The 22163-nt window shown below is 43.3% G+C and overlaps 1 protein-coding gene across 2 annotated transcripts in view; it reads right to left on the bottom strand.

Moving 5' to 3' along the window:
• Window positions 1–9276: 9276 nt before the first annotated feature.
• Window positions 9277–22163, bottom strand: part of fignl2 (fidgetin like 2) — a 54651-nt gene continuing 41764 nt past the window's right edge. For both annotated transcript variants that reach the window (XM_079678088.1, XM_079678087.1), the window contains exon 3: window positions 9277–13700. In XM_079678088.1, the coding sequence (XP_079534214.1) occupies window positions 11674–13700 (2027 nt within the window). In that variant the 3' untranslated portion in view covers window positions 9277–11673. The remainder of the gene's footprint in view (window positions 13701–22163) is intronic.

A 22163-nucleotide genomic window follows, 5' to 3' on the forward strand; every position in this document is an offset into this window, starting at 1 on the left:
CAATAATACGTCCTTTCTTTTGGGGGGGGGGGGTGTGGTGTTCAATGTAATAACGTAACCAGATGAGTGATTACAGCGCCCGGTCTCATTTTACACACATTTGTATCATACAGATGCAGGACTTACACACGCCTGTTATCTGACCGACAGGTCCGCACGCACTCTCCAGCCGAAACTCTAATAAGCATTCATTCACAAACTAAATCAGGAGACCTTTAACGTTTTACGTCCGGTTCGCTCCTTTGTTCCTCGCTGTACACAGCTCCAGTTTGGGCATTGGGCATTGTCATCAGATTGTATTTGCTGTTGCTGCTGCAGCGGAAGTTTAGTACAATTATTTTTGATTAAATATTCCAAATCTCCACCCTCCATAATTGCACTTGCTTCAGTTGCTTGCTACTTTCTAACGGCGGTTAGAGTGGTGCAGTGACGCTATCTATCTTCTATCGATTAGATTTATGATTCGAAAATTATAAAAGTAGGGTAGACATGTGGATATTATCCGAATGAACAAAACGTGCATTTACCTAACAGGTTCGTTTTCCACTGACCTTTTTCGAGCTATTTTCCAAAATCCTATGGAGAAATCCCATTGCTATTTTGTCTAGGGAAACCGTGCGCAGCTTACTTCCGCTTTTTGGGACGCGTCACTGCACCACTAAGTTGATGCGATTTGATTGGATTGTGAGGCAAGGGAAGCCAGCCGCCTCTGGCTTCCCTTGGCATGGCCCTGACCAATCACAGGTTGGCAGGGGCATGACGTGAGCCTCATCTGATTGGTCAATCCCTCCATTTTTTTTCACCAAGGGAAGCAAATTTCGGCTGGCCTCCTCTCGCAACAGAGAGTGCAATCTACTGTTTCACCATAACATCTAGAGGGGCGCTGTTTCACTCTTTGTAAAATACTCAATGAGAATGGGGGAGAGACGGGCCGGCAGCAACACACAACAAAAAAATTCCGAAACTAAACGAAGTGTTTTTATTTATTTATTAAAATGATAACTACAATCCGAAAAAACAGGGGAAGCCTGGCTTCCCTTGGCCTCCAGGAGAAAACGCCACTGGCTGTTAGGAGTCCAGGGGCCGTATTCACAAAGGATTTTAGGGCTAAAAGTAGCTCCTAACTGGCGAATTTAGGAGAAACTCCTAAGCATAATGGGCGTGTCAGTCTTACATTTAGGAGTCCTAATTTTATTCACTAAGAGCAATTCACAAAGTATTTTAGGCCTAAAAGTAGCACCTAAGTCTGGGAGAACTTAAAAGTCCTCGAGAGGACTCCTAACTCAGTAAGACCTATTCACAAAGAATCTGAAAATGGCTGAGAGACGAAATGTTTTGGAGACAATGGAAGACTGTGAATTGATCAAGAGATATAGGCTAAATCGTGAGGGTATCAAACTTGTTGTGGAATTAATGCGGGATGCAATAACATCCCCGACTAACAGGAATAACCCGATTAGTCCGGAAATAAAACGTTTGGCAACACTACAATATTTAGCAACAGGGAAAATGCAACTTTGCAATGCCGACGATTTAGGAATATCGCAACCATCAGTCAGCTGTGCCATAAACCAAACCATCAACGCGCTCTCTAGACCACATATCATCCAACAGTTTATCCGGTTTCCTTTGGACAATCAACAAATACACAGGATCAAAGCCAACTTCATGGCAATGCAGGTATGCCCGGTGTGGTCGGTGCTATTGACGGGACGCACATAAAAATAATTGCGCCATCAAAAGATGAGGACGTGTTCGTCAATAGAAAGAAAGTACATTCCATCAACACGCAGATTGTTTTCATTCATCATGATAGGGGGACTTGAACGGTGGTATGGGCTGTTATTGAAGGTGTTTAAAGTGCTTGAAATATGCTCATTGGATAATAGTTTGCAGGGTGCTTTTAATTGCCTCCTCGATTTAATGCAATTTACGTATTTTTATTGTTTGCTCTCTCTCTTTAACGTGCATATACAACGTCATTATCGTGGTCTGCACAAACTTGTCATCATGCGTGTATTCTGCTAACTGCACTGTCCATAACTATTTGATAGGAATACATTTCTAGCCTAGGCTATTTCCTTGTTTTTCGGTGATTTAGTGGGCTCGTTTGTGGGATGTTGCGGATGAGTTTCACCGAGACCGCCCACTCTGAACAACCAATCACCGTACTGACCGCTTCTAAACTCATGCACGAGAATCGACGTAATCCATAGCAACGGCGCGTCACTCTTAGTTCACTCTTAGTGATTTATCCTTAGTATGAGTAGGTCTCAGCGGCTTTGTGAATAACTTTTAAGAAAAAACTCCTACGTAAAATGTTTTAGCGCGAGTTAGGAGCACTCCTAGCAGTAAGATAAAAATGCTTTGTGAATACAGCCCCAGATCTTTCTCTCCTCCTCTGGTCCAGTCTGTCTGGATCACCTTAAGGAGACTTTGAACAAACAGATGTAAAGTTACATGCGTGGGTTACAGACTTCTTTACATGCAAACAACTTTTTATCTTCTTTTAAAAACAGGTCATAATCTTATTGTTATAAGAAATTGCTGGATATCACAGTCCTTATACTGTATCAGTTTGATTGAGTATTATTGTGTAGGTCCTTTTTATTTTACTGTTACTTTGGATGAGTTTTTCACGAGTCAGTCAAATTAATTTGTTTTCATATGCCATATTCATATGTATCACACACGTAAGGGTAAGACACAAACCTATTTAACAAATGCAATGCAATGGATAAGTTTAATTTTCAGTGAAGTCACAGATAACGTCATATCTAATATTTAAACAAATAATTTCCTTGTCACTAAAGCATTGACTGCGCTATTCATCGTCCTTAAATGCAGGCATTAAGTTACATGTTCCGTTCTCCAGCCACGATAAGGCTATTTCTCAAGTGTGATGATAATACAATTAAAAGAGGCAGTGGTAATAATATTAAAAACAACAATGTTTGGGTCGTTCGTTGGATATGCGGTTAGCTGCAATATCAATCAATCAATCAATCAATCAACCAACCAATCAATCAATCAATCAATCAATCAATCAATCAATGTTTATTTATATAGCCCAATATCACAAATGTTACATTTGTCTCAGTGGACTTCACAGTTTGTACAGAATATCAGTATGACAATACGACACCCTCTGTCCTTAGACATCGTACAAGGAAAAACCTCCAGAGAAAACCCACAGTTTAAAGGGGAAAAATGGGAGAAACCTCAGGGAGAGCAACAGAGGAGGGATCCCTCTCCCAGGACGGACAGACGTGCAATAGATGCATGCCGTGTGTAAATAGTGCAGGTTGATTAAACGGTTCGCTCGTCACCCAAGGTATCACATGTCATGAAAGGGAGCAACGTCATTGGACAGACAAATTACAAATTAATTTAGGTTGCTTGGTTACTTTGAAGACTGCGTGAACCGGTCAATGCCATTGGGGCCCCAAAAAAATAAAATAAAAAAATTAATTAAATATAATTTTTTTTTTTTTTTTTTTGCAATATCCCCAAATCTGTGGCGGAAAATGTAAGGCGGGGCCTCTCATATGAAGCACACCTGCACACTTGCTAGCCTGTTCCACTCTTTGTTTTCCGAATACCAGGAAGACGCTCGGAAGACATGTGCTACCAAGCAAGCTTACTCGACATTGAGAAACACCCTGGCCGTTTCTCAATCTCGAGGATTCTGGCTTCCAAGCCAATATTTCAAGGATGCTACGTCATCGAGTGCCGCTGTTCCAATCTCCAGCATACTTTGAATTCCACCGAGGCCGCGTCCTTGGTTTGGGGGAAATTTCGAGGCTGCACATGGGTACTTTGCGTCCTTAAAATCCCCACAATGCTTTGCGCACGGACCAATTTCCAAAACCCTTGCGGAGAATTGCTGAACCGACGCAGCACACATTTAAATGTAAGTATGTAGTGGCGTAGAACATGTGTTGGTAAATATGTTACTTTGTTACATTTGTTTGTTATCACCAAAAATGTTATTCGTGAAAGTAAAGCAAGTTCATAATTAGATAGACATCGTGAGGTATTTATTTTCGGTACAGTTTATGTTGAAACCGTTAGAGAGAGTGGCACACTTGTTAGCCTATTCCATTCTTCTTCGTTTTCCGAAGCCGTGGCTTGGAAGTATACTTGCTTTGTTTCTGAAGGAAGTGACTTGGAAGTACGCGACTACCAAGCCAGCATTCTCGCGATTGAGAAACACCCCCTGTGCTTATATATATCTCTGGCCGGGAGAGGTAGCTGACTGGTAGACGGCGGTGGCAACACTGGACTGTGGCCGTTTCTCAATTGCGAGGATGCTTGCTTGGGGAAATTGGTCCGTGCGCAAAGCATTGTGGGGATTTTAAGGACGCGAAGTCTACCCATGTGCAGCCTCGAAATTACCCCCAAACCAAGGACGCGGCCTCGGTGGAATTCCAAGTATGCTGGAGATTGGAACAGTCCTTTGGCGGCACTCGATGACGTAGTATCCTTGAAATATTGGCTTGAAAGCCAGTTTCCTCGCGATTGAGAAACGGCCTGAGAGACTGGACGAGAGATGGCAGAGGGAAGTGACGAGGCAGGAAGCGAGTTAGGAGAAATAGAGTTATGAAAACGGAAAATCGGATATGGTGAGGGGAAATACACATAAAAAGGGAGGAAATACTAATTCGGATGAGAGCAATAGTGAGGGTGAAAGGAGAGAAAGAGTAGTCGGAAATAGGCAACAGGAGTTCATGGTGGTTGTGAAACTTGCGCAAGAGGGAGCTTCGTTCGGCGTGTGGAACCCTATACGGTTAACTAAATCCATCATCGGGGAGGTAATGAGTGCTAAAGTATTGAGGAATGGATCAATGTTGATCAAATGTAGGGATAGAGAGCAACAGGGGAGATCAATAGAGATGAGTACCGTGGTGTGTAAGAAAGTGGAATGTTCACTGTTCAGTGGTAGAAAGCTAGTCAGGGGAGTTGTGACAGGAACCCTGTGTGATTGTGAAAGGGAATATAACAAATGCAAAAACAAGTGATGTCAAACGCATGAAAGCAAACTGCAATGGGATTAAGGAAGATAGTCTTTCGGTTCTGATCACCTTTGATGAAAAAAGGCCGTATTTTAACTTGTTTCCAGAGTAGAGCCACCAGGGGTCGCTGTGTTTGGTTCCGTTCAACTACTGTTTTACTGTCTGACATTTTGAAGCTGTAATTGTTCTATTTGTGGATTTGTTATGGCTGTGAAAATGTGTTCTGCTGTCTCATTTCGAAAATGTTCATTTTAACATCAACTGCAGTAATATTGTAGTATTTGCACTTTGATTTCACAATAGACTGAATATTACATAAACAGTATGTCTACAGTTTACAGTTAAAATATGTCTATCTTTATGGGTCTAATCTGAATGGGTTTATGGCACCATCTGGCTCATTCATCTGGTCCTATATGTTCATCGTTGGGCCACATGAGGGCGCTACAGACCTGCAGTAAACATGTCTGCCTCCCTTTCAATGTGTTCGATGGTCTGTTTGAGATTAGGTGCCATCAAAGCAAGATCACACATGATCATCAGGGCCCAGGAGTTCAAAACTTTTAATCTCAATCAGATCCGATCAGATTTTGAAATTCCATTTTTTGTGATCCAGGATCAGACAAGTCGGCCAAATGTTGTCCCTGGAGTTCAAAGCAATTCAGGATAGGATTAGGCGCCGTATAGATAGAAGTCTATACGGCGCTGGGATCAGCCTGATCCAGATTACGATTTTTCAAGATGACTAGATCCTGAATATCAGTGCTTTAATCCTACCGATCGCCATCTAGTGGACATGAAAAATAATACAAGGAAGACAAGAGACCACATTGCAGAGACATCTATAATGTCTAATTATATTTTTTTATTTGAAAGGTGATGACAGATGATCGACTTTTTTTTTGTTGAAGATATTTTTACTTTAATCTAAATTACATTTGTGATTGACAATATTTGCTGTGATACTTGTATGAGCATAAACATTTATGTCGTCAACATTTGGTTGAAAACAAAATAGGCCACCAGAAACGTGAGCAAAAATCGAAAAAATAAAACGTATTTCCCATCAAGGCTAAAAAGTGTGTATTATTTTAGTTAACAAACGTTGCCATCTTATTTAAATTAAAACATATTTTAAAATAAATTGTAGAGTTCTTTTTGCTCTGGTAATCCACTGGAAATCCACCCCTTCTGGTGGGATCAGGGTAATCCAGTTTTTTGGGATCAAACTGATCCCAATCCTGTGTTGTCGGTTTGAACTACCCATTTTGAAGATTTGATCCAGATTAAAGCTTGGATTGGATTTCCTGATCTGATCGGATATCAAAGTGATCCTAATCCTGTTTTTTTGGTTTTGAGCTCCCCAAAATCCAAATCTGATCTGATCAGATAGGGATTAAAAGTTTTGAACTCCTGGGCCCTGCAGACTATGCAACAGAAAGAAAACTTGACATGAAGATATTCATGTTAGACCCTCATCTGTTTCTATTAATGTCAGACTCTAATGCCACTCTCTCACATATGTTAACAGATAGTTTAAATTAGTCTCATGTTTACATATTTACTATTATGTTATTCTTTGATCACATTTAAGCAGAGAGAGAGAGCAGGCCAAGACATTTTACCGGGACATTCCACCTGTCAAAACCAATTTCCTGAGAGTTTTGATTGACCTGTTCGACACAGAAACAATGCAGCTGCAAAGATTTGATCATTTCCTTTCAAACAACCTGAGCCAGTCCCTTCTCACTCTATCCAGATTTCAAATGTGTTTTATGTGGCCTGGAGCTGCATACTGATTATTGTATATCATTTGAACATGTTTTCTCTTTAGGTCTTGCTACTAAAAAACACGAAAATGTTTCAGGGCCTAGTTTCCATAAAGATTAGACTCTTTAGTATTCAGGCCAATATTTTTGATGACAGCAAGTTCGCCCAGGAAGAAGCCAATGTCTAATATTAACTGACATTCTCTAAAAGCAGTTTGCAGAGGTAATGCCTTCTCTGTCACAGCATACAGCACATCCTCTGTCAAGGAGAAGAGTATGAGAATATTATGTTAAACCTTATAATATATTTTATTCAAATCTTTTTAGCTGTCTGCTGTCTTATTGTTGGAAATAGGCTTCAGCTCAGTGTTTGCAGCCTTACTACGCTCTGTGCAGGTCCGTCATCCTTTTTGGGGTCCTCTTAGGTAAACGGCCCTTACTGCAGCTTTGCAACATCTGGAACCAATACAGCTGGGCTGGCTATCTGTGGGACCAGGGGGCTCGGAGGTTGTAGGCTGGGTTGGGGGGACGAGGGGTTGGGCTAGTTGCTGCTTTGGCCCTGGGGGTCCATGTGTCCCTGACTTCAAAATAGACTTGATTGCTAACAGCTGGCAGTCCTAACTCACCCGGTGTCAGAGCTCTCCTCTGATGTCAACCTTGTCAGTATCAAGGCCCGGACAATGGAAGAGCAGCAGCACACTAAAGGTAGAGAGGAGGACTGTGTGAAATGAGATTCAGAGAATGACCCTTTTCTGTGAAGGTTGTTACCATAAATAACTTTCTTAGTTTTTGTCAAGCCACCTCTGGGTGAAGCTGAAAATGTACATTAATTAAACATTAAAAAAAGAGATGAGTTCATGCAGGAAACGTATTCTTCAATAACAATCAACACGAAATAAATATAAACACTAAAGCTCAAAATAGTCATAAATGCATGCATGAGTGCAATGTACTCACAAAAATATTTGGATTCCTTTACATTTACACACCTTTGAGGTCATCAGATTATTTAAAATGTGCTATAAGGCCTTAAGTATCCTATTATCCTAACTTGATAGGGCGGATTATTCTGATATAATTAACATGTACATCTTGTTATTATTGTGAAATGTATCGGTTTTTATTAGAGTTGTATCGCAGAAGTGTGGCAAAGCCGTGTCCTGCTATTCACTGCCACAGAATGAGTTAATAGGACAGCGGCTCATTAACATCTTTTATTATCCAATTACAAACTCGGCTCGCCTAATTACCTCCAATCAGCAGGGAGAAGAAAATGATTGACTTCCTGGAGGACAGGAATCACTCAGGACAAAAAGGACAAAGTGGTTTTCATCTTACTGGATGGAAAGTGACTCAGACTGTGGAAGTTCATAAAAGCCAGAAGCTACTGTCTTTGTTTAATTATTACTAAACAACTTATACACTAAAGAGGCAGAGCATTTTCAACGGTACTTGGATAAAAGAATAACAACAAAAACAACACCAGGCAGTTTAAATCACTTATTTTACTTGTGAAAAGGTGTCAATCCTGTAGTTTGAAATTGGTGCGCAGTATATCATATACTCATGCACCACATTTCCACTTAGTCTACTTTGCAAGGTTGTTGTGTGGATCATGTTATTGCGATTGTAATAGAAACAGATAGGAAATAATTTTTAAACAGCTGCAAAAACGATTATCCTTCATCAGAGGATGAAGGGCAGCCGCAGCACAAGGTTGTTTTTATAACAGAGCTATGCATCATTATTAGACAATTAATTACTCTGTCATCAACACCGGCAGCATTACTGTTCTACTGGGACTCAGTGGCAGATGTTCAAACTCAGCTTTGGCACCACTATTCATAACTTGTTTCCGAGCTTGACTATTCTTCCACTTGCACAGCGTTGCTCAGATTTACTTCTACTCTCAGTTAGTTTTGAGTCTTTGAAAGATGTCAGGAAAGGCCAGGAATAGCATAGGGCGGGCCGCTGGGACGGGCAGTTGTTTACAGACAGTGACAGGGATGAAGGACCTCTGTGCTCTGGTACTGGGCCTGAAGCCTCTTTGGGGGGGGGGGGGGGGGGGGGGGGGGGGGTGCTTCTGTTGCTGCTCTGGACGCTGCAACACACATAGAAACACACACACGTGCAGGCTGGCAAACTTATGTGCATGTAGAAACACTAGGAACGTAAAAATATTTTGTCTTTAATTGTCAAAGAGTCTTAGAAACCGCTGTTTTAGAACTGCACACCTTTGCATTAACCCACAATCTACCAATTTATTTTCTTGTTCACTGACTTTACCAACTACTGTGTGAAGTCAAATCAAAACCTTGTGATATAGTGTTGTGTGTGTCAAAGATTAACGATTTACCAATCTTTTTAAGTACATTTGTTGACCTCAACATTGGGGTCAAGCAAAGCTACAGATAGTGATGTTAAGCACCATCATGTTATTTATGCACTCTGGTCGATTGGAGTCCCAAAAAAACAAAGAAATAACAGCAATGCAATATTGACAAATTCTGTTTAATATTGTGTGATACTCTTCTCTTAAAATACAGTCTTTTCTGAGGTAGACCATTACAGTTCAAGAACATTATTATCATTTTAAAAACAGACATCACAAGAGACATGAAATAAATACTTTCATGTACAATATGCCGCAAAAATGAGGTAGAAATGGTTACAGAAAATGTACAATAACCAAGAACAAAGTTACCGTCATAACAGATCAAAACATGTAAAAGATAAACGCCTGTTTTGTTGGACAAACTCTTTAAGGAAGTGGAAACAACAAATCAAAATGTTGTAGCTTAAGTCATCGTTACTATTTAGTCTCGTTGATAACATCTGAAAAATGTCTAGCCTTATGTAGACGCTCAGGCAGGGGTTGTTCTGTAAGTTGTAGACGTGTTTTTGGTTTCTGAGACAGTGATCAGTATGCACAGCGGGGGTCACTCTGATTGATCTGGCTGTACGGCATGACTGAAGCCACCAGCTGGAGAGGGACGGCTGCACTGTGATATAGGTTTGCTGGACATCAATCAGACACTTCCACTCCAGAGGAATCGGTATTAGGGAAAAGGGAGGGAGGAGGGGGGGTGTGGGGAGAGGATACATCGCCACATGGCCACTGGGGCTCGTGGCCAGGGGGCAATCCAATCTAATGAGATTGCACTGGGGAGAGAAAAAGAGAAAAATAATGATGAGGGAGGGGAGGGAGGGAGGGAAGGAGAGTGTAAGGAAAGGGCAGTGGGAAATATTACATCATTCTGTGTATACCTCCTCAGGACCATGGCAACAGTCTAACACATATGACCTCTGCACCAGCAGTCCACTGACAGGCTTTTTCCAGCTTGTTAAAAAAGGACTGGTGGAAAAAGGAGATTTTTCTGGTATGTCTACTTGTTTGGTTCATTCTCAAGATGTACACATAAACTGTGTATTCTTAAACTTTGGGATTTGCTGAAAGCTTAATATTTTCTCTTTTTGGAAGTTATTTTGTGCTCAGATGTTCACTGTTTCACACATTTATGATTATGTACATTGTATAAATGGTTTTTTGAAGCTGTAAAAGTATAAAGCACGCATGCATATACAGAATATGTAATCACTTAATAACACAGGGATTTGAAAACAGTTTGTCCAACAAAAAATAGGATTTTCTGTATTCTACATAGCATTTGTTGAAGACAATCATCACTCCACCATAAACTACAATACAAATAAAGGGAAGAAGAACAGAAAAGAAAACATATTTATATATTCATATATAATAATACATGGATTTATGGCATCAAATATCCTTTGAAATACCTGAATTACATTCAATGTTACTCTTTGTAGCATATTCAAGTTTCTCTCCCGAGGTAAAAGCCCAGCTGTAGTGGGGATTACAAGACTGTCAGGTTTCTCCTCGCTCCTCCACTCTACTAAGACCCTAAGATTACATACATTCTTTATATCATATTTCTGAGGTAAAGAAATTGTTCCTGAGCATTTCAAACAATACTACATACTAAGAAAACAAAAGGGGTAAGTGAAAGGGACAACAGACACGCTGTAGGTACATGTTTTGGTAAGTGAGGATTCTCAGGAAAACTGCAGACGATGAGGAATGTGAGATCAAGAAAAATGTATGTATTGTACTATTAAGTGATAGGATACTACTATTTGTAAGTTCAATAAGATGCATGTGAAGTATTATTATAACCAAACAAGACGAGTGACAACTTGACCCCCGGGAAGGACAGCAGCACGTTTGGAATAATCTATTGTGATTATAAGTATCAGTCTATTTTTTGAAATATTGCAGAACTGCTGATTATGCATTTGGTTTGACGTATTTTTGGTCAAAAACTGTGGTTTGCTGAATTGTTGCTGATCCTAAGCCCTTTGTTCTGAATAGTTAGAGACAATCCAATGACTAAATCAACATGAAGTGGACTGGCAATAAATAGGATCCTGAGAGTAGCAGTCAAAGGGGGATTTTCCAAACCCTGATTATCCATCCATAATCTTGGACCACGTCACCTAGCAACACATAATTGATTTTGTCCCGGACCAAGGCTAATCAGGATCTCTGAGAGTATCCAAATAGTTTATAATCTGATTTTCCCATTGGCCAAAAGACTAATACACTACCCCACTCAAGAAGGCCCTTTTCTTTCTTTGGGAAAACTAAAATATTGCGGATATTCATACGAAAATGAAAACAGCACACCATGGCATGCTTCTGCCATTAAAACACCTCTGTCAGCTCTCCCTTAGCGTTGAGCTTCTCTGGCTCTTTTGGCTGCATAATCTGTAATTACAAAACAACAACTAAACATTCCCAAGGCTTTCCATGTCGAAGCAAAGACAGGGTCGTAATGCAGTCCGAGTGCAGAGACTAGCTGCTCTTCTCAGTGGTTATACATCTTGCTCCACTCTGTACAAGTGTCCAGTTCTTTCGCAGTGGTGTGTGGGCGCACCTTGCAGAAGGCACTCTCAAAGTCTGTGAAGGCTGGGGGTTTTGAGGATGTGGGGTGGCCGTGCATGGCCCTGGTGGGGGAGGAGGCTGAGGTGAGGGCCTGCTGGGTGAGTTGCAGCACCTCCCACACTGAGAAGCCCTCTGTACGCTGCAGCACGGTGCTCAGCTCCCGCTCGCTCAGACTGCAGCCCTGAGTCGCCAGGGCCTGGAGCAGCACCTGCCTGCGCATACCCACATCAGGCAGGCCCACGTGATATCGCTTGGCAAAGCTCCGATGGACCGCATCCTGCAGCAGATCTGGCCTTCCAGTGGCACAGACAAGAATAACCAGACCTGGGGTCCCCACCTGGGCTTTCTCCAGGGTGCTCAGCAGGGTCTGCATCAGCCCCTCCTCCTCCATGGCCTCCACCTGGCTGAGCAGCACCACCGAGGGCTGCCGTGCCCCCGCCAACTGCAGAAGAGATCCCAGAATGTGCTCGGCCTCAGCCTTCCCTTTGGACGCCAGCATGGCTCCACTCAACCGGTAGAACGATGCCCCTAACTGTGAAGCCAGAGAACGAGTCAACGTGGTCTTCCCCCCTCCCCGGGGGCCGAACAGCAGGACGGTTCTTGGTGGCTGAATCATTTGACTGGGCCTCAACACGGGCCACAGCAGGTCCTCCTCCAGGGCAGCTTTGACATGTGTGAGCCCGGCCAGCTCGCCCCAGCCCAGCGCCGGGCTGCAGTCTAGTAACTCCCCATTGACAAGGTCCAACATGCGGGGGTCTGGACTCTTCATAGGGTCTGCAGTCGGAGCACACAGTGGAAGGCGTTTGTGGGAGCGGTGCTGCTGGATGAAGCCCTGCTCTGACACACCGTTCTCCCCCGTCATGCCTGCTGGGGGGCTGTACTCCCCTGCTGCCCCATACTGAGGAGACACCAGTGGCTGCGAGGAAGGCTTACTGGGCTTAAAGGTTTGAGGGTCTGTGCTGCCTGAACTGCTGAAGCCGTTTCCCCGACACTCTGTTTTATCATTCACACTGTAGGGTGAGTGTCCCCCGGCCTTCAATGAGTCATAGCCATACTTCCTGTAACGAGACCCGTCCCCACTCTCATCCTCTTCTAGACTCATCTCAAATGCCTTTCTCTTTATTAATGTCCCTCCAGACTCAGATGTCCCATGGTTAGTGCTCTGGTAACTGTAGCTGCCTCCTACCACTGTGGGCCTCGAAGGAACGGGGGTTAGGGCTGATAGGCCTGAGGAAAGGTAAGTTGCAGAGGGGTGGCTGTAGCTTTGGGCAAGGCTGGTCTGGGGAGGGTACGTGCTGGGGGGGTAGTTATAGACAGGTGTGGTAGGGCTGTAGCTGGGGACTAGGGTAGTGCTGGTTTGGAGAGTGTGGAGGGAAGCAGGAGGAAGTGCTGCACCAGGTTGGGGACAGTAGCCTGAGGAAAGATAGGTGCCATTGTAGCCTGAGGGATACTCTCCGGAGCCACTGCAGGAGCTGCTGCCGCTGTAGCCCGAGTCTGAGAGGTTACTGTTCACAGAGACTATACTAACCCCTGGCGGGCCTGCGGACTGGGCCTTGGAACCTGAGAGGCTGTCATGGCCTCCAGGGGGCACCAGGGAATAGGAGGCATCAGTGCTGTGTGTCAGTGGCCAGGGCTCCAGCTCAGTCTTTGGGACACTGAGGCCCCCGAAGCCCACTGGCTCTGGGTATGTGCCAACATTGGGTGGCCGGTCATATGGTGAGTCCAGCACGCCAGAATACTTTTCAGCGTAGCGCTTCAACAGGTTGGAGGCCGTGAGAGCGGATATGTCGTCATTGGCCCAGGCGTGGTTATAGCCACCGCGCCCGCGACCGGCGTATAGCTCCGACTTGTGGGCCGGAGAGGAGGTGGTGGAGGAGACGTCCAGGTGCTGCTCGGGCCACTGGCTGAGGGACTGGGCATGCTCTGGATTCCAGTGCATCTTTAATAGGCCTGGAAAAAGAAACACAGGGACATCAGGTTAGACATTTTCCTTTAATGACAATAATATTAGAAAATAGTATAGTGGGGCGGTGTAGAAGTAATAATACAAAACTAAACAGTAGTAGAACATTTTTGCTTTGTGGTCATGATATGAATCAATGTGGGTCCATGTGGCATCATTGACAACTGATTGCATCCTGTCAATGGAAAAGAGAAAAACATTTCCAGGAATTAGCTTTTATTGATTAGATTTAATAATTCTCAAAGCCAAAATGTACTTAAAATGCAAACAGCATGTATTAAGATTGTATACATAATCCAGTGTCCTTGAATTATTTCCTTTTCTTTCTCTTGTTGCTTTTTCCTTACTACCCCAATGCAGCACACACAAAGGACAATAATTAATTTCCCAAAAATAAATAAACACACAAAAAAAGTCAACATCCAATAGTCAACTACACGCGTCCTTGACTGTTTCAACCCTCCTTTCCACCAAGCAGCCAGTAACAACAAATGGCCTTTCTGCTGTTTGGAAAGGAATCTTCTTCAGTGTTTCCATGCATGTTAGCAGAAGGGGCTCACATATCCCAGAGAGAGAGAGGAAGGTGAATGGGAGGTGAAGAGGGAAAGAGAAACCTGCAGAAAGAAAGAGCGTGAAAGCAGATCGGTGGGGTGGATGTGTTGTTTTGTAGTTTCCCAGCTTATGTTGGGGTAGCGATAAGATCCCGCTACTTTTCCCTGTACTGCTAACATCTGCAGTGTCCCAGAGGAGCTATTGTTATCTTCCCCCGTGCATGTTGCTCTGAATGCCTGCTCTCTCCGCCCTGCACCCCCACCTACCACCCACCAATCCACCCACCCACCGTACACCAGAGCTCCAAAGGCTCAGTGGCCGGCTGGACAGAGGGAGGGAGAAAGAGAGAGTGTGTGTGTGTGTGTGTGTGTGTGTGTGTGTGTGTGTGTGTGTGTGTGTGTGTGTGTGTGTGTGTGTGTGTGTGTGTGTGTGTGTGTGTGTGTGTGTGTGTGTGTGTGTGTGTGTGTGTGTGTGTGTGTGTGTGTGTGTGTGTGTGTGTGTGTGTGTGTGTGTGTGTGTGTGTGTGTGTGTGTAGAGAGAGAGCGAGAAAGAACGAAAGAAAGAAAGAGGGGGGTTGGGTTTTGGATTGCAGCATAGTGTGCTATTCATCAGCACAGTCTCCCATGGAACATTGGGAAAGTGGAATGTCTGTTCCTCTGGCTGACTTCAGCACCGGCCGGGCTCTGATTGATCATGGCTGCTCTGCACCAGCACAGAGGGCAGTCCAAAGAGAGCTTTTGTTCCGTGAATTGTTTCCCTTCATGTTCCTTCATGGAAAGATCTTGTTTTCCAGTAAAACATATGACTGGAATTGTATCTGAAATGAGTCGCGCATTCAAATGTTCGGGAGTCTAAAAACTCCTTTGGTCAAATGTATAATAGCCCGCACAATATATCCCTCTTCTTTAATCTTCATTGCAATGTCAACTTGTGCGATAAACACATGGCGAAAGCACTTAGGGATTTCTTTCAGTTAGTTGAAAGTAAGTATCAGTACAAAACAGCACTTTTAAGTGGAACATTATTATTCTGTGTTCAATTGAATTTTTTTATTCTAAAACTATTATTTAATTATTGTTGTTTCCAAGCAGTGACTGAAAGCAGAATAAAGGCAGAACTGAGAACACTTTAATGTCTGTCTATTTATCCTAAGAAATGTATTTATTGTGAATTGCAAAGTTATTGCATATCACCTTTTTCCTCATATTTCTTTTCCCCAATGCACACTATTCTGTTTACCCTCTCAAGCCAATGTTATAGTTTGTCTATGTTCAACTGTGAATGTTCACATCTAAAGAGTATATGTCAATGTGTGTTTTTAACAATAGGTTAGTTATAGAATTGTGTATTTCATGGTGACTAGCGCTGCCTCTTGCTCAGGCATTAGTTTGACATTCCAGACATAGCTTTGCATTATTGAACTGTCACGATTTACCCTGAGGTGAAGACGAGCCAGAAACGAGGAGGTAAAAAGGAATATGGCAAAAGCCGTCATTACTGGCCTCTCTGCCTTCCCTTCAGTGGATGCTGATGATTCATTATTCATGGCTGTCTGCAGTTGTGGAGCCTGGGCTTCTTATTGCCATTTAAATCAAAACTTAATATCCACAGCCTGCGATTGTGCTGCTCTCTCTCTATCTCACTCCTTAACTTTGCCCTCTTTCTTTAACCGCTTTCCAAACCTCCCCGTGTGTGTTTTCAGATTACGTCCAACGTTATTTATTCAGTCAGATGAGACCAGCAGACCAGATGGCCGTTGGATTATCATGTCCTTCATATTCAAATCCACAGTCTTAAGTTCCCAATAGCCAAACCAGTTCAAGTAATTTGCTAAGCTTCAGTCAACCCACACATGCGCGATGCACAGGGACATTCTCACACTTTTCACAAACATGCTGAAGACATTGTATTGTCCACACCCAGCTGACCACATATTTATGTGGTCTTACTCGCAGACCTGTCTTTGTCCGGCTGCAGAAACCGTATATGTCCTGCAGGCCCTTCCCATCTGCAGCCCGGCCAGTGAGTAGCCCCAATAATGGGGCCTGTGTGTGACAGAGATGGATGAGAGCCCAGGGGAGCTCATAAAACCTGCAGCAGGGAGGGAGGGATGGAGGAGGGAGGGGAAGGAGTGGACAGCAGGCGCTTCGTCCTCTCTAAGCGGACTGGAGCGGACATTAGAGGACTCAGTGAGGCGGCCTAACTGCTGTCCACTCCATCATCGGAGTAGCACCAACACAGAATGGACTTCTCTAACACTACCCCCTGGACCAATGTATTGACCAGCTGCCCCTACCTGAAGATCCAATTCACTGTTAAATCTGAGAGTAATTACTATCTAAAGGAAAATCGCATAACACTCGATAATTCTTTCTGCATGTAAACAGAGAGTTGGATGAGTGATAGGCCGCCATTCACTTCCCTGATGAACACAGCAGGGTTGCTGAGCAGTTTAGCCCTCTCCATGTAATTAGATCTTGGCCTCGGCAGGATTGTGGTTTTTAGAGCAGCAGCACTCCACAATGAACTGAGCAAACTCTAATCTACACTTCTGCTTAAATCAGAGCAAGCATGTAGATTAATTCACTGGAGGGGCAGGAAGAAAGCTAAGATTAGAGTCGGAATCAGGACAATGTGGATGCACTGTGGGTGGCAGTGCAACCATCAGATTAATGACAATATATTGTTCAGTACTAGCAAGATTGTAATTATCCTTCACAACACAGAAAACTGTTAACATATTTGGTTAACTCATTTTCAGCTCCAATGCTGTGATATTTCTCTCAACTGCCACAACTCAACTCTATCTAAGTCATATTAATAGAGAATTATGAAAATAACCTCAGCATGTTTAAAATGGGAACCCTGTTCAGATTCAATCATTTCAAAATGTTCTTGCTGTTGTTAATTTAGGTAAAGCTGCTTTGTAATCTCTTCAAAAAGGGGTTAGAAGTTAATATTTGTTATCATTTATCAGTTGTGATGTTGAATTGATCGAGAACAGAAATGGGTTTAGGTTAAGGATACATAAATATGTGGGGAGACTGCTTCGCTGTTGACCTATGGCCTTACTTGGCTGCAAGGAGGTTGATAAGAACTGTGTGTGTATGCATATGAAACTGTCCACTGTGTGAGTGTGTGTTTGTGGCCCCAGGAGAGACAGATGTTCTCCTGCTGACGGCCTTACTGTCTGTGCGGCCATTGTGGTGGATGTCCGTCCAGCAGACGTGCGCTGCTCGGACAATCCAGTTGGCGCTGAGACAAAGCCTGAAGGATCCTTTTGTCAGGGGCCTGTCTAATTATGGAAATCTTATTAATCTATTCAGCAGCAGTCCACTGACAGCTTTTGTGTCAGCCTGGGATTTATTGAGGGACCTGTGTGAGCTGCATCCTATTGTAGGCGTGCGTGATGAAGACAGTGGCACAGCTCTCTTCAGCAGAATTCAGATTTACTTTGAGGAGGCCCTAAAATTAGAATGAGACCACTTATGGCTCAGGGGGAGTGTGCTAGGTTCATCTGTGATTTCTGCCCTCAAATGCTTCAATCTGCCATCTACAAAGTCACTGAATGGATTAGTAGTTGTTGGCCTATAAAGGCTGGTACTACTCTAGACTGTGCTGTGGTTTTCTATAAAATAAGTATTACTGGTTGAGGTGAAATGCTATATTGGCAAGAAGCCTGGAGACGGAGGGCTCCAGAGCCGCTTCACAGCTCCCCTGAGGTTGCCTTCCCTTTCTCCCTTCCCCGCACTTTTGTTTTCTCTGCCCTGAGGAACAAAACGGACACGGATGCAACAACCCTTCTGGGACAGTGTGCTATTAAACTGTGCCGATTGTGAAGAGGCCGCTTGTAAACAACAGCACCGTGGATCAATCCAATCAGGGCTCTATTCAAGGGTTGAGTCCCGTCCCCCCCCCCCCCCAACCAGAAAAAAACGACCAACATCCCCACTTCATCGTACACCTCCATACACTTGCCTGCTTGTACAATGTACAAAGAACTATACATGATGTAATCCTCTATTCCTAATTTCCTATTAAACCTTAAAACCTAATAAAAACTATAATTATGCAGACATGTGAAAATGTGTTTTGCTGACAATTTTCCCAATTTGGAGGTTATATCTGGTACATTTGTAGGATGCAAAGTCACTTCATGCAGAACAACTAAATACCTTCCATATTTCTAAAATGAAAATTGAGGTGTCCATTGTTTGAGAGAATGCTGCCCTTGCTGTTTTAAGATAACTTCAGAGAAATGTTTCAAATGAATGCAGTCAGAAAACAAAGCACAGAGCCTTCCCTAAAGGCTAATGACAGGCAGATAGTGGAGAGGAGGGCAGAGTGTGACAGACACCATCTTTGTGCTGATTAATCACAAACTTGATGCTCTGATGACTGCATCACTTGTTATGTATTCAACAAGCACAGGCTGATCAATGACTTATTGGATGAAACTCCTGCGCGCTGGACATAAATATGTAAAGGAAATTAAGCCGTTCTTCAGGAATCTTAATCCTTAAACACTTTTGTGCTTTTAAACACCCATATCCAAAAAATTGCTTTGAATAATCAAGAACTGAGTTTGGTTTGAAAAGGAAGAAACACTCTGAATCTGTTATTTATCAGTGTTTGTAATTTTGATTTGTTGTTCACTCTTGAAGCCCCCTAAGTCCTCTGTTCTCAAGTTCACTGTGATTTATGACAGTAATATCAAGCAGGACACTCGGGTGCATACTACCTGGTCTGTCGTAAAAACTCCAATCTGAGAGGCCGGCCACATTTCACAGCGTGGCAGGTGGAGACAGTGGAAAATTGTCTGTAGATGTTTTCTCACTTTGGTATGAAACACATTTTATCAGCTCTTGCGGTTCGTACATACTATGATGAATTCCTGGCATATAATGTGGATGATGTATGTTGGTCATGTCAAGTAACCTCCTACAATTTCACTCTACAGATGCTTGTTGTGTGGGCTATTGTCAAAAAGCTGTAAAAAGTTGGAGGTCAGTGTGAGAGGCCCTTCTTACAACGCCTAAAGACAGAGATAATACGCACACCGGACAACAGGGATCATAATTTATCCGACATGCATAATTGGGCATTGCTAAAGGGAAATGATTTTTGTTAGTAATCTATGTGTCACAGGGCTGCTATCAATCTAAAAAAAAGCACCCTTTGGCTCCCTCTTTCCCGGCCCTAAAAAGATGTAATAATAGGAGAGTGCGGGAGCTCTGCTGGGGAGCTTCACACCTGCTGCCCAGCACACGAGCAGACGCAGCTCTTTTCAAACACGCCTCGCCAGTTCAATCCCAGGAGGAAGGAGCCCCTCTCCTGCAGTGGCATTGAGGGATGTCCTCTGTGTATATCTCTCTATCCCTCCATCTCTCTGTGGATGGAGCTATCTGTACTGCATGCATCAGTGACACTTTATTTTTTGTTTCTTCCCCCTTTGGGAATGTTTCACGCCAGCTGTCAGAACAGTTTTTGTCAGTGTGTGCAGATAAAGTGGCTTTTATTAGAAGAGAAAGACAGTAAGGCCATGTTGTCCGGAGTATTTTGAAAGGATTAATAAAATAATACTGCACTTGTCTATATAACACATATATAATTAGGATAAAAGACAATTATTGTTGTCTTTTATCTGAATAAAACAAGCTTCAATTTGATAAATCTCCAAAATGTCAGCAGTGGACGAATATTAAGAGGGTCATTAAAAATATTTGCAGAGTGGATGGAACGGAGCAGTAGCCAAACTGCTTGATTGGTATTTGTTAAACATTGATTAATTGACAGACGTGTTTAGAATTGCTAATGATAGTGCAGCAAAAACTCCCATCCTAAAGCCTTCTCATTTTACAGCCCTTTCCTTAGCACTCTCCAAAAGTAAAAGGCCTCCAGAATAATTGTTGGAAGCGTCACTTCGTGCTCGTAATTTTAGAAACAACTCCCCCATCCCCCGTGACTGCGCACGGCACGTCCACAAATGGCAGAACCCTATCCTCCCCCTCCCCTTCAAGAAAAACAGGGTCCCTATTTTCTGTGACTGCAGGCTGGCTTTAGGTCATTGTGTCCACTAATATATCAAAGAACAGCTGTCCTAAGGCTCTGTGATGACCAATCACCCCTTCCATCTGTCTCACTCACCCAATCTCTGCTCTATCTCCTCCTCCTCTGCTCTATCTTAGTCTTGCAATCTCCTTCTTTCCCTTATTCTCTGCTTCTCCACCTCCCTTACTCCCTCCTTTCACAAGTGAGCATGTTTCATTCCCTCCTTTCTGTCCAAATCCCCTGGCTCCTCTGTGCTCCCAGCTTAAACTCTCAGCACATGGACAGCTCTGGGATTTGGTGTATTCTGTTAGTACACTCACAAACACAGGCGAACGTCCAAAAAGAAGAAAACAATACGGAGCGTCCAGATCCTCCCACGCCAGGCACTAAACACCATCATGCCCTGATCATATACCACCCTCATATATACATATATATATATATGGCTTTGTGTTGGTTTAAGAGGTGGGACTTGCAACTGTGCAATTTCATATCATGTTGGCCTAAAAAGCTTTAAGACAAAACTTAATGAAGTTAAATAATTATTCTTGCAATGTTTGATAATTGTACTCAGTAAAGCAAAAGAGAAGATTCAGAAGATGTTTAAGTAAAGATTGATCAATAATTAAAAAAGGGTTATTAAAGTTATTAAAAAACATTTTATTATATTTATACAAATAATATCCTAAACTAACCTAACTGCTTAATGTTTTTATTTTCTCTGCTCTAGTACACCTGCAGATGCTTAAACACTGAAGTCGGAAAATCTGGAAATATCCCATCCCTGCAAATAAAAGGGAGTTAAATAGCCACCCAGTATATGTTATGATCATTGCATTACAAGCACATAACGGCATAACGATGAAAGTATTTCTAAAGCGTGGTCATTTACTAATTAGCTGTGCTGGTGTGAAATAAGTTGTGTGTGATTGTTGAGCTCTGAATTGCGCTGCCTCAGGAATCCAGTGAAGTGTGGCCATCCAAGTGAGCCTCGACGCCTTGCACCTTAATTGGGCCCTTAACGAGAGCGTTGGTCTCCTTAATGAGCTGATGATCCCTCAGAGAGACAGAGCACGGGGCCAGTGGACTCACAGGGCCCTGGGTCCCTAACCTTCTTTTCTTGTGGACACACGCACGCACTCACACGCACTCACACACACACACACACACACACACACACACACACACACACACACACACACACACACACACACACACACACACACACACACACACACACACACACACACACACACACACACACACACACACACACACACACACACACACACACACACACACACACACACACACACACACACACACACACACACACACACACATACTGTGGGCTAATTAAAGCCCATTCACACCCCACACTAATGATCCCAGCTATTATTCACACACACTTGAGCAGGCTGTGTGTTTACCAAAGGGCGTCACAGGCCCCTCCACTGCCGCACTTGTACCACTCTGCCTACAAAGAGCTAGGCGCCGGCGCGGCCCTCCAACCTGCTCCTCAGGGGCCGGGATGAGATCTACTCTTTTTTTTTTCTATACAAACTACCCCATGACTTAGGCAGGCCATTCACAAAGACACTTGCACAAAACATAAAAACAGAGCCAGGGAGAGAAAGAAGAGGGGTCAGTCAGAGGAGAGCTATAAAAACTGCCAGATCTGGACTCATGTGTGTAGTTGCTCTGTGTGTGTGTGTGTGTGTGTGTGTGTGTGTGTGTGTGTGTGTGTGTGTGTGTGTGTGTGTGTGTGTGTGTGTGTGTGTGTGTGTGTGTGTGTGTGTGTGTGTGTGTGTGTGTGTGTGCTACTTTAAAATAAAAGGTATCGCTAC

Source organism: Notothenia rossii (genome assembly GCF_949606895.1).
Source record: "Notothenia rossii genome assembly, chromosome: 4".
NCBI classification, from domain to species: domain Eukaryota; kingdom Metazoa; phylum Chordata; class Actinopteri; order Perciformes; family Nototheniidae; genus Notothenia; species Notothenia rossii.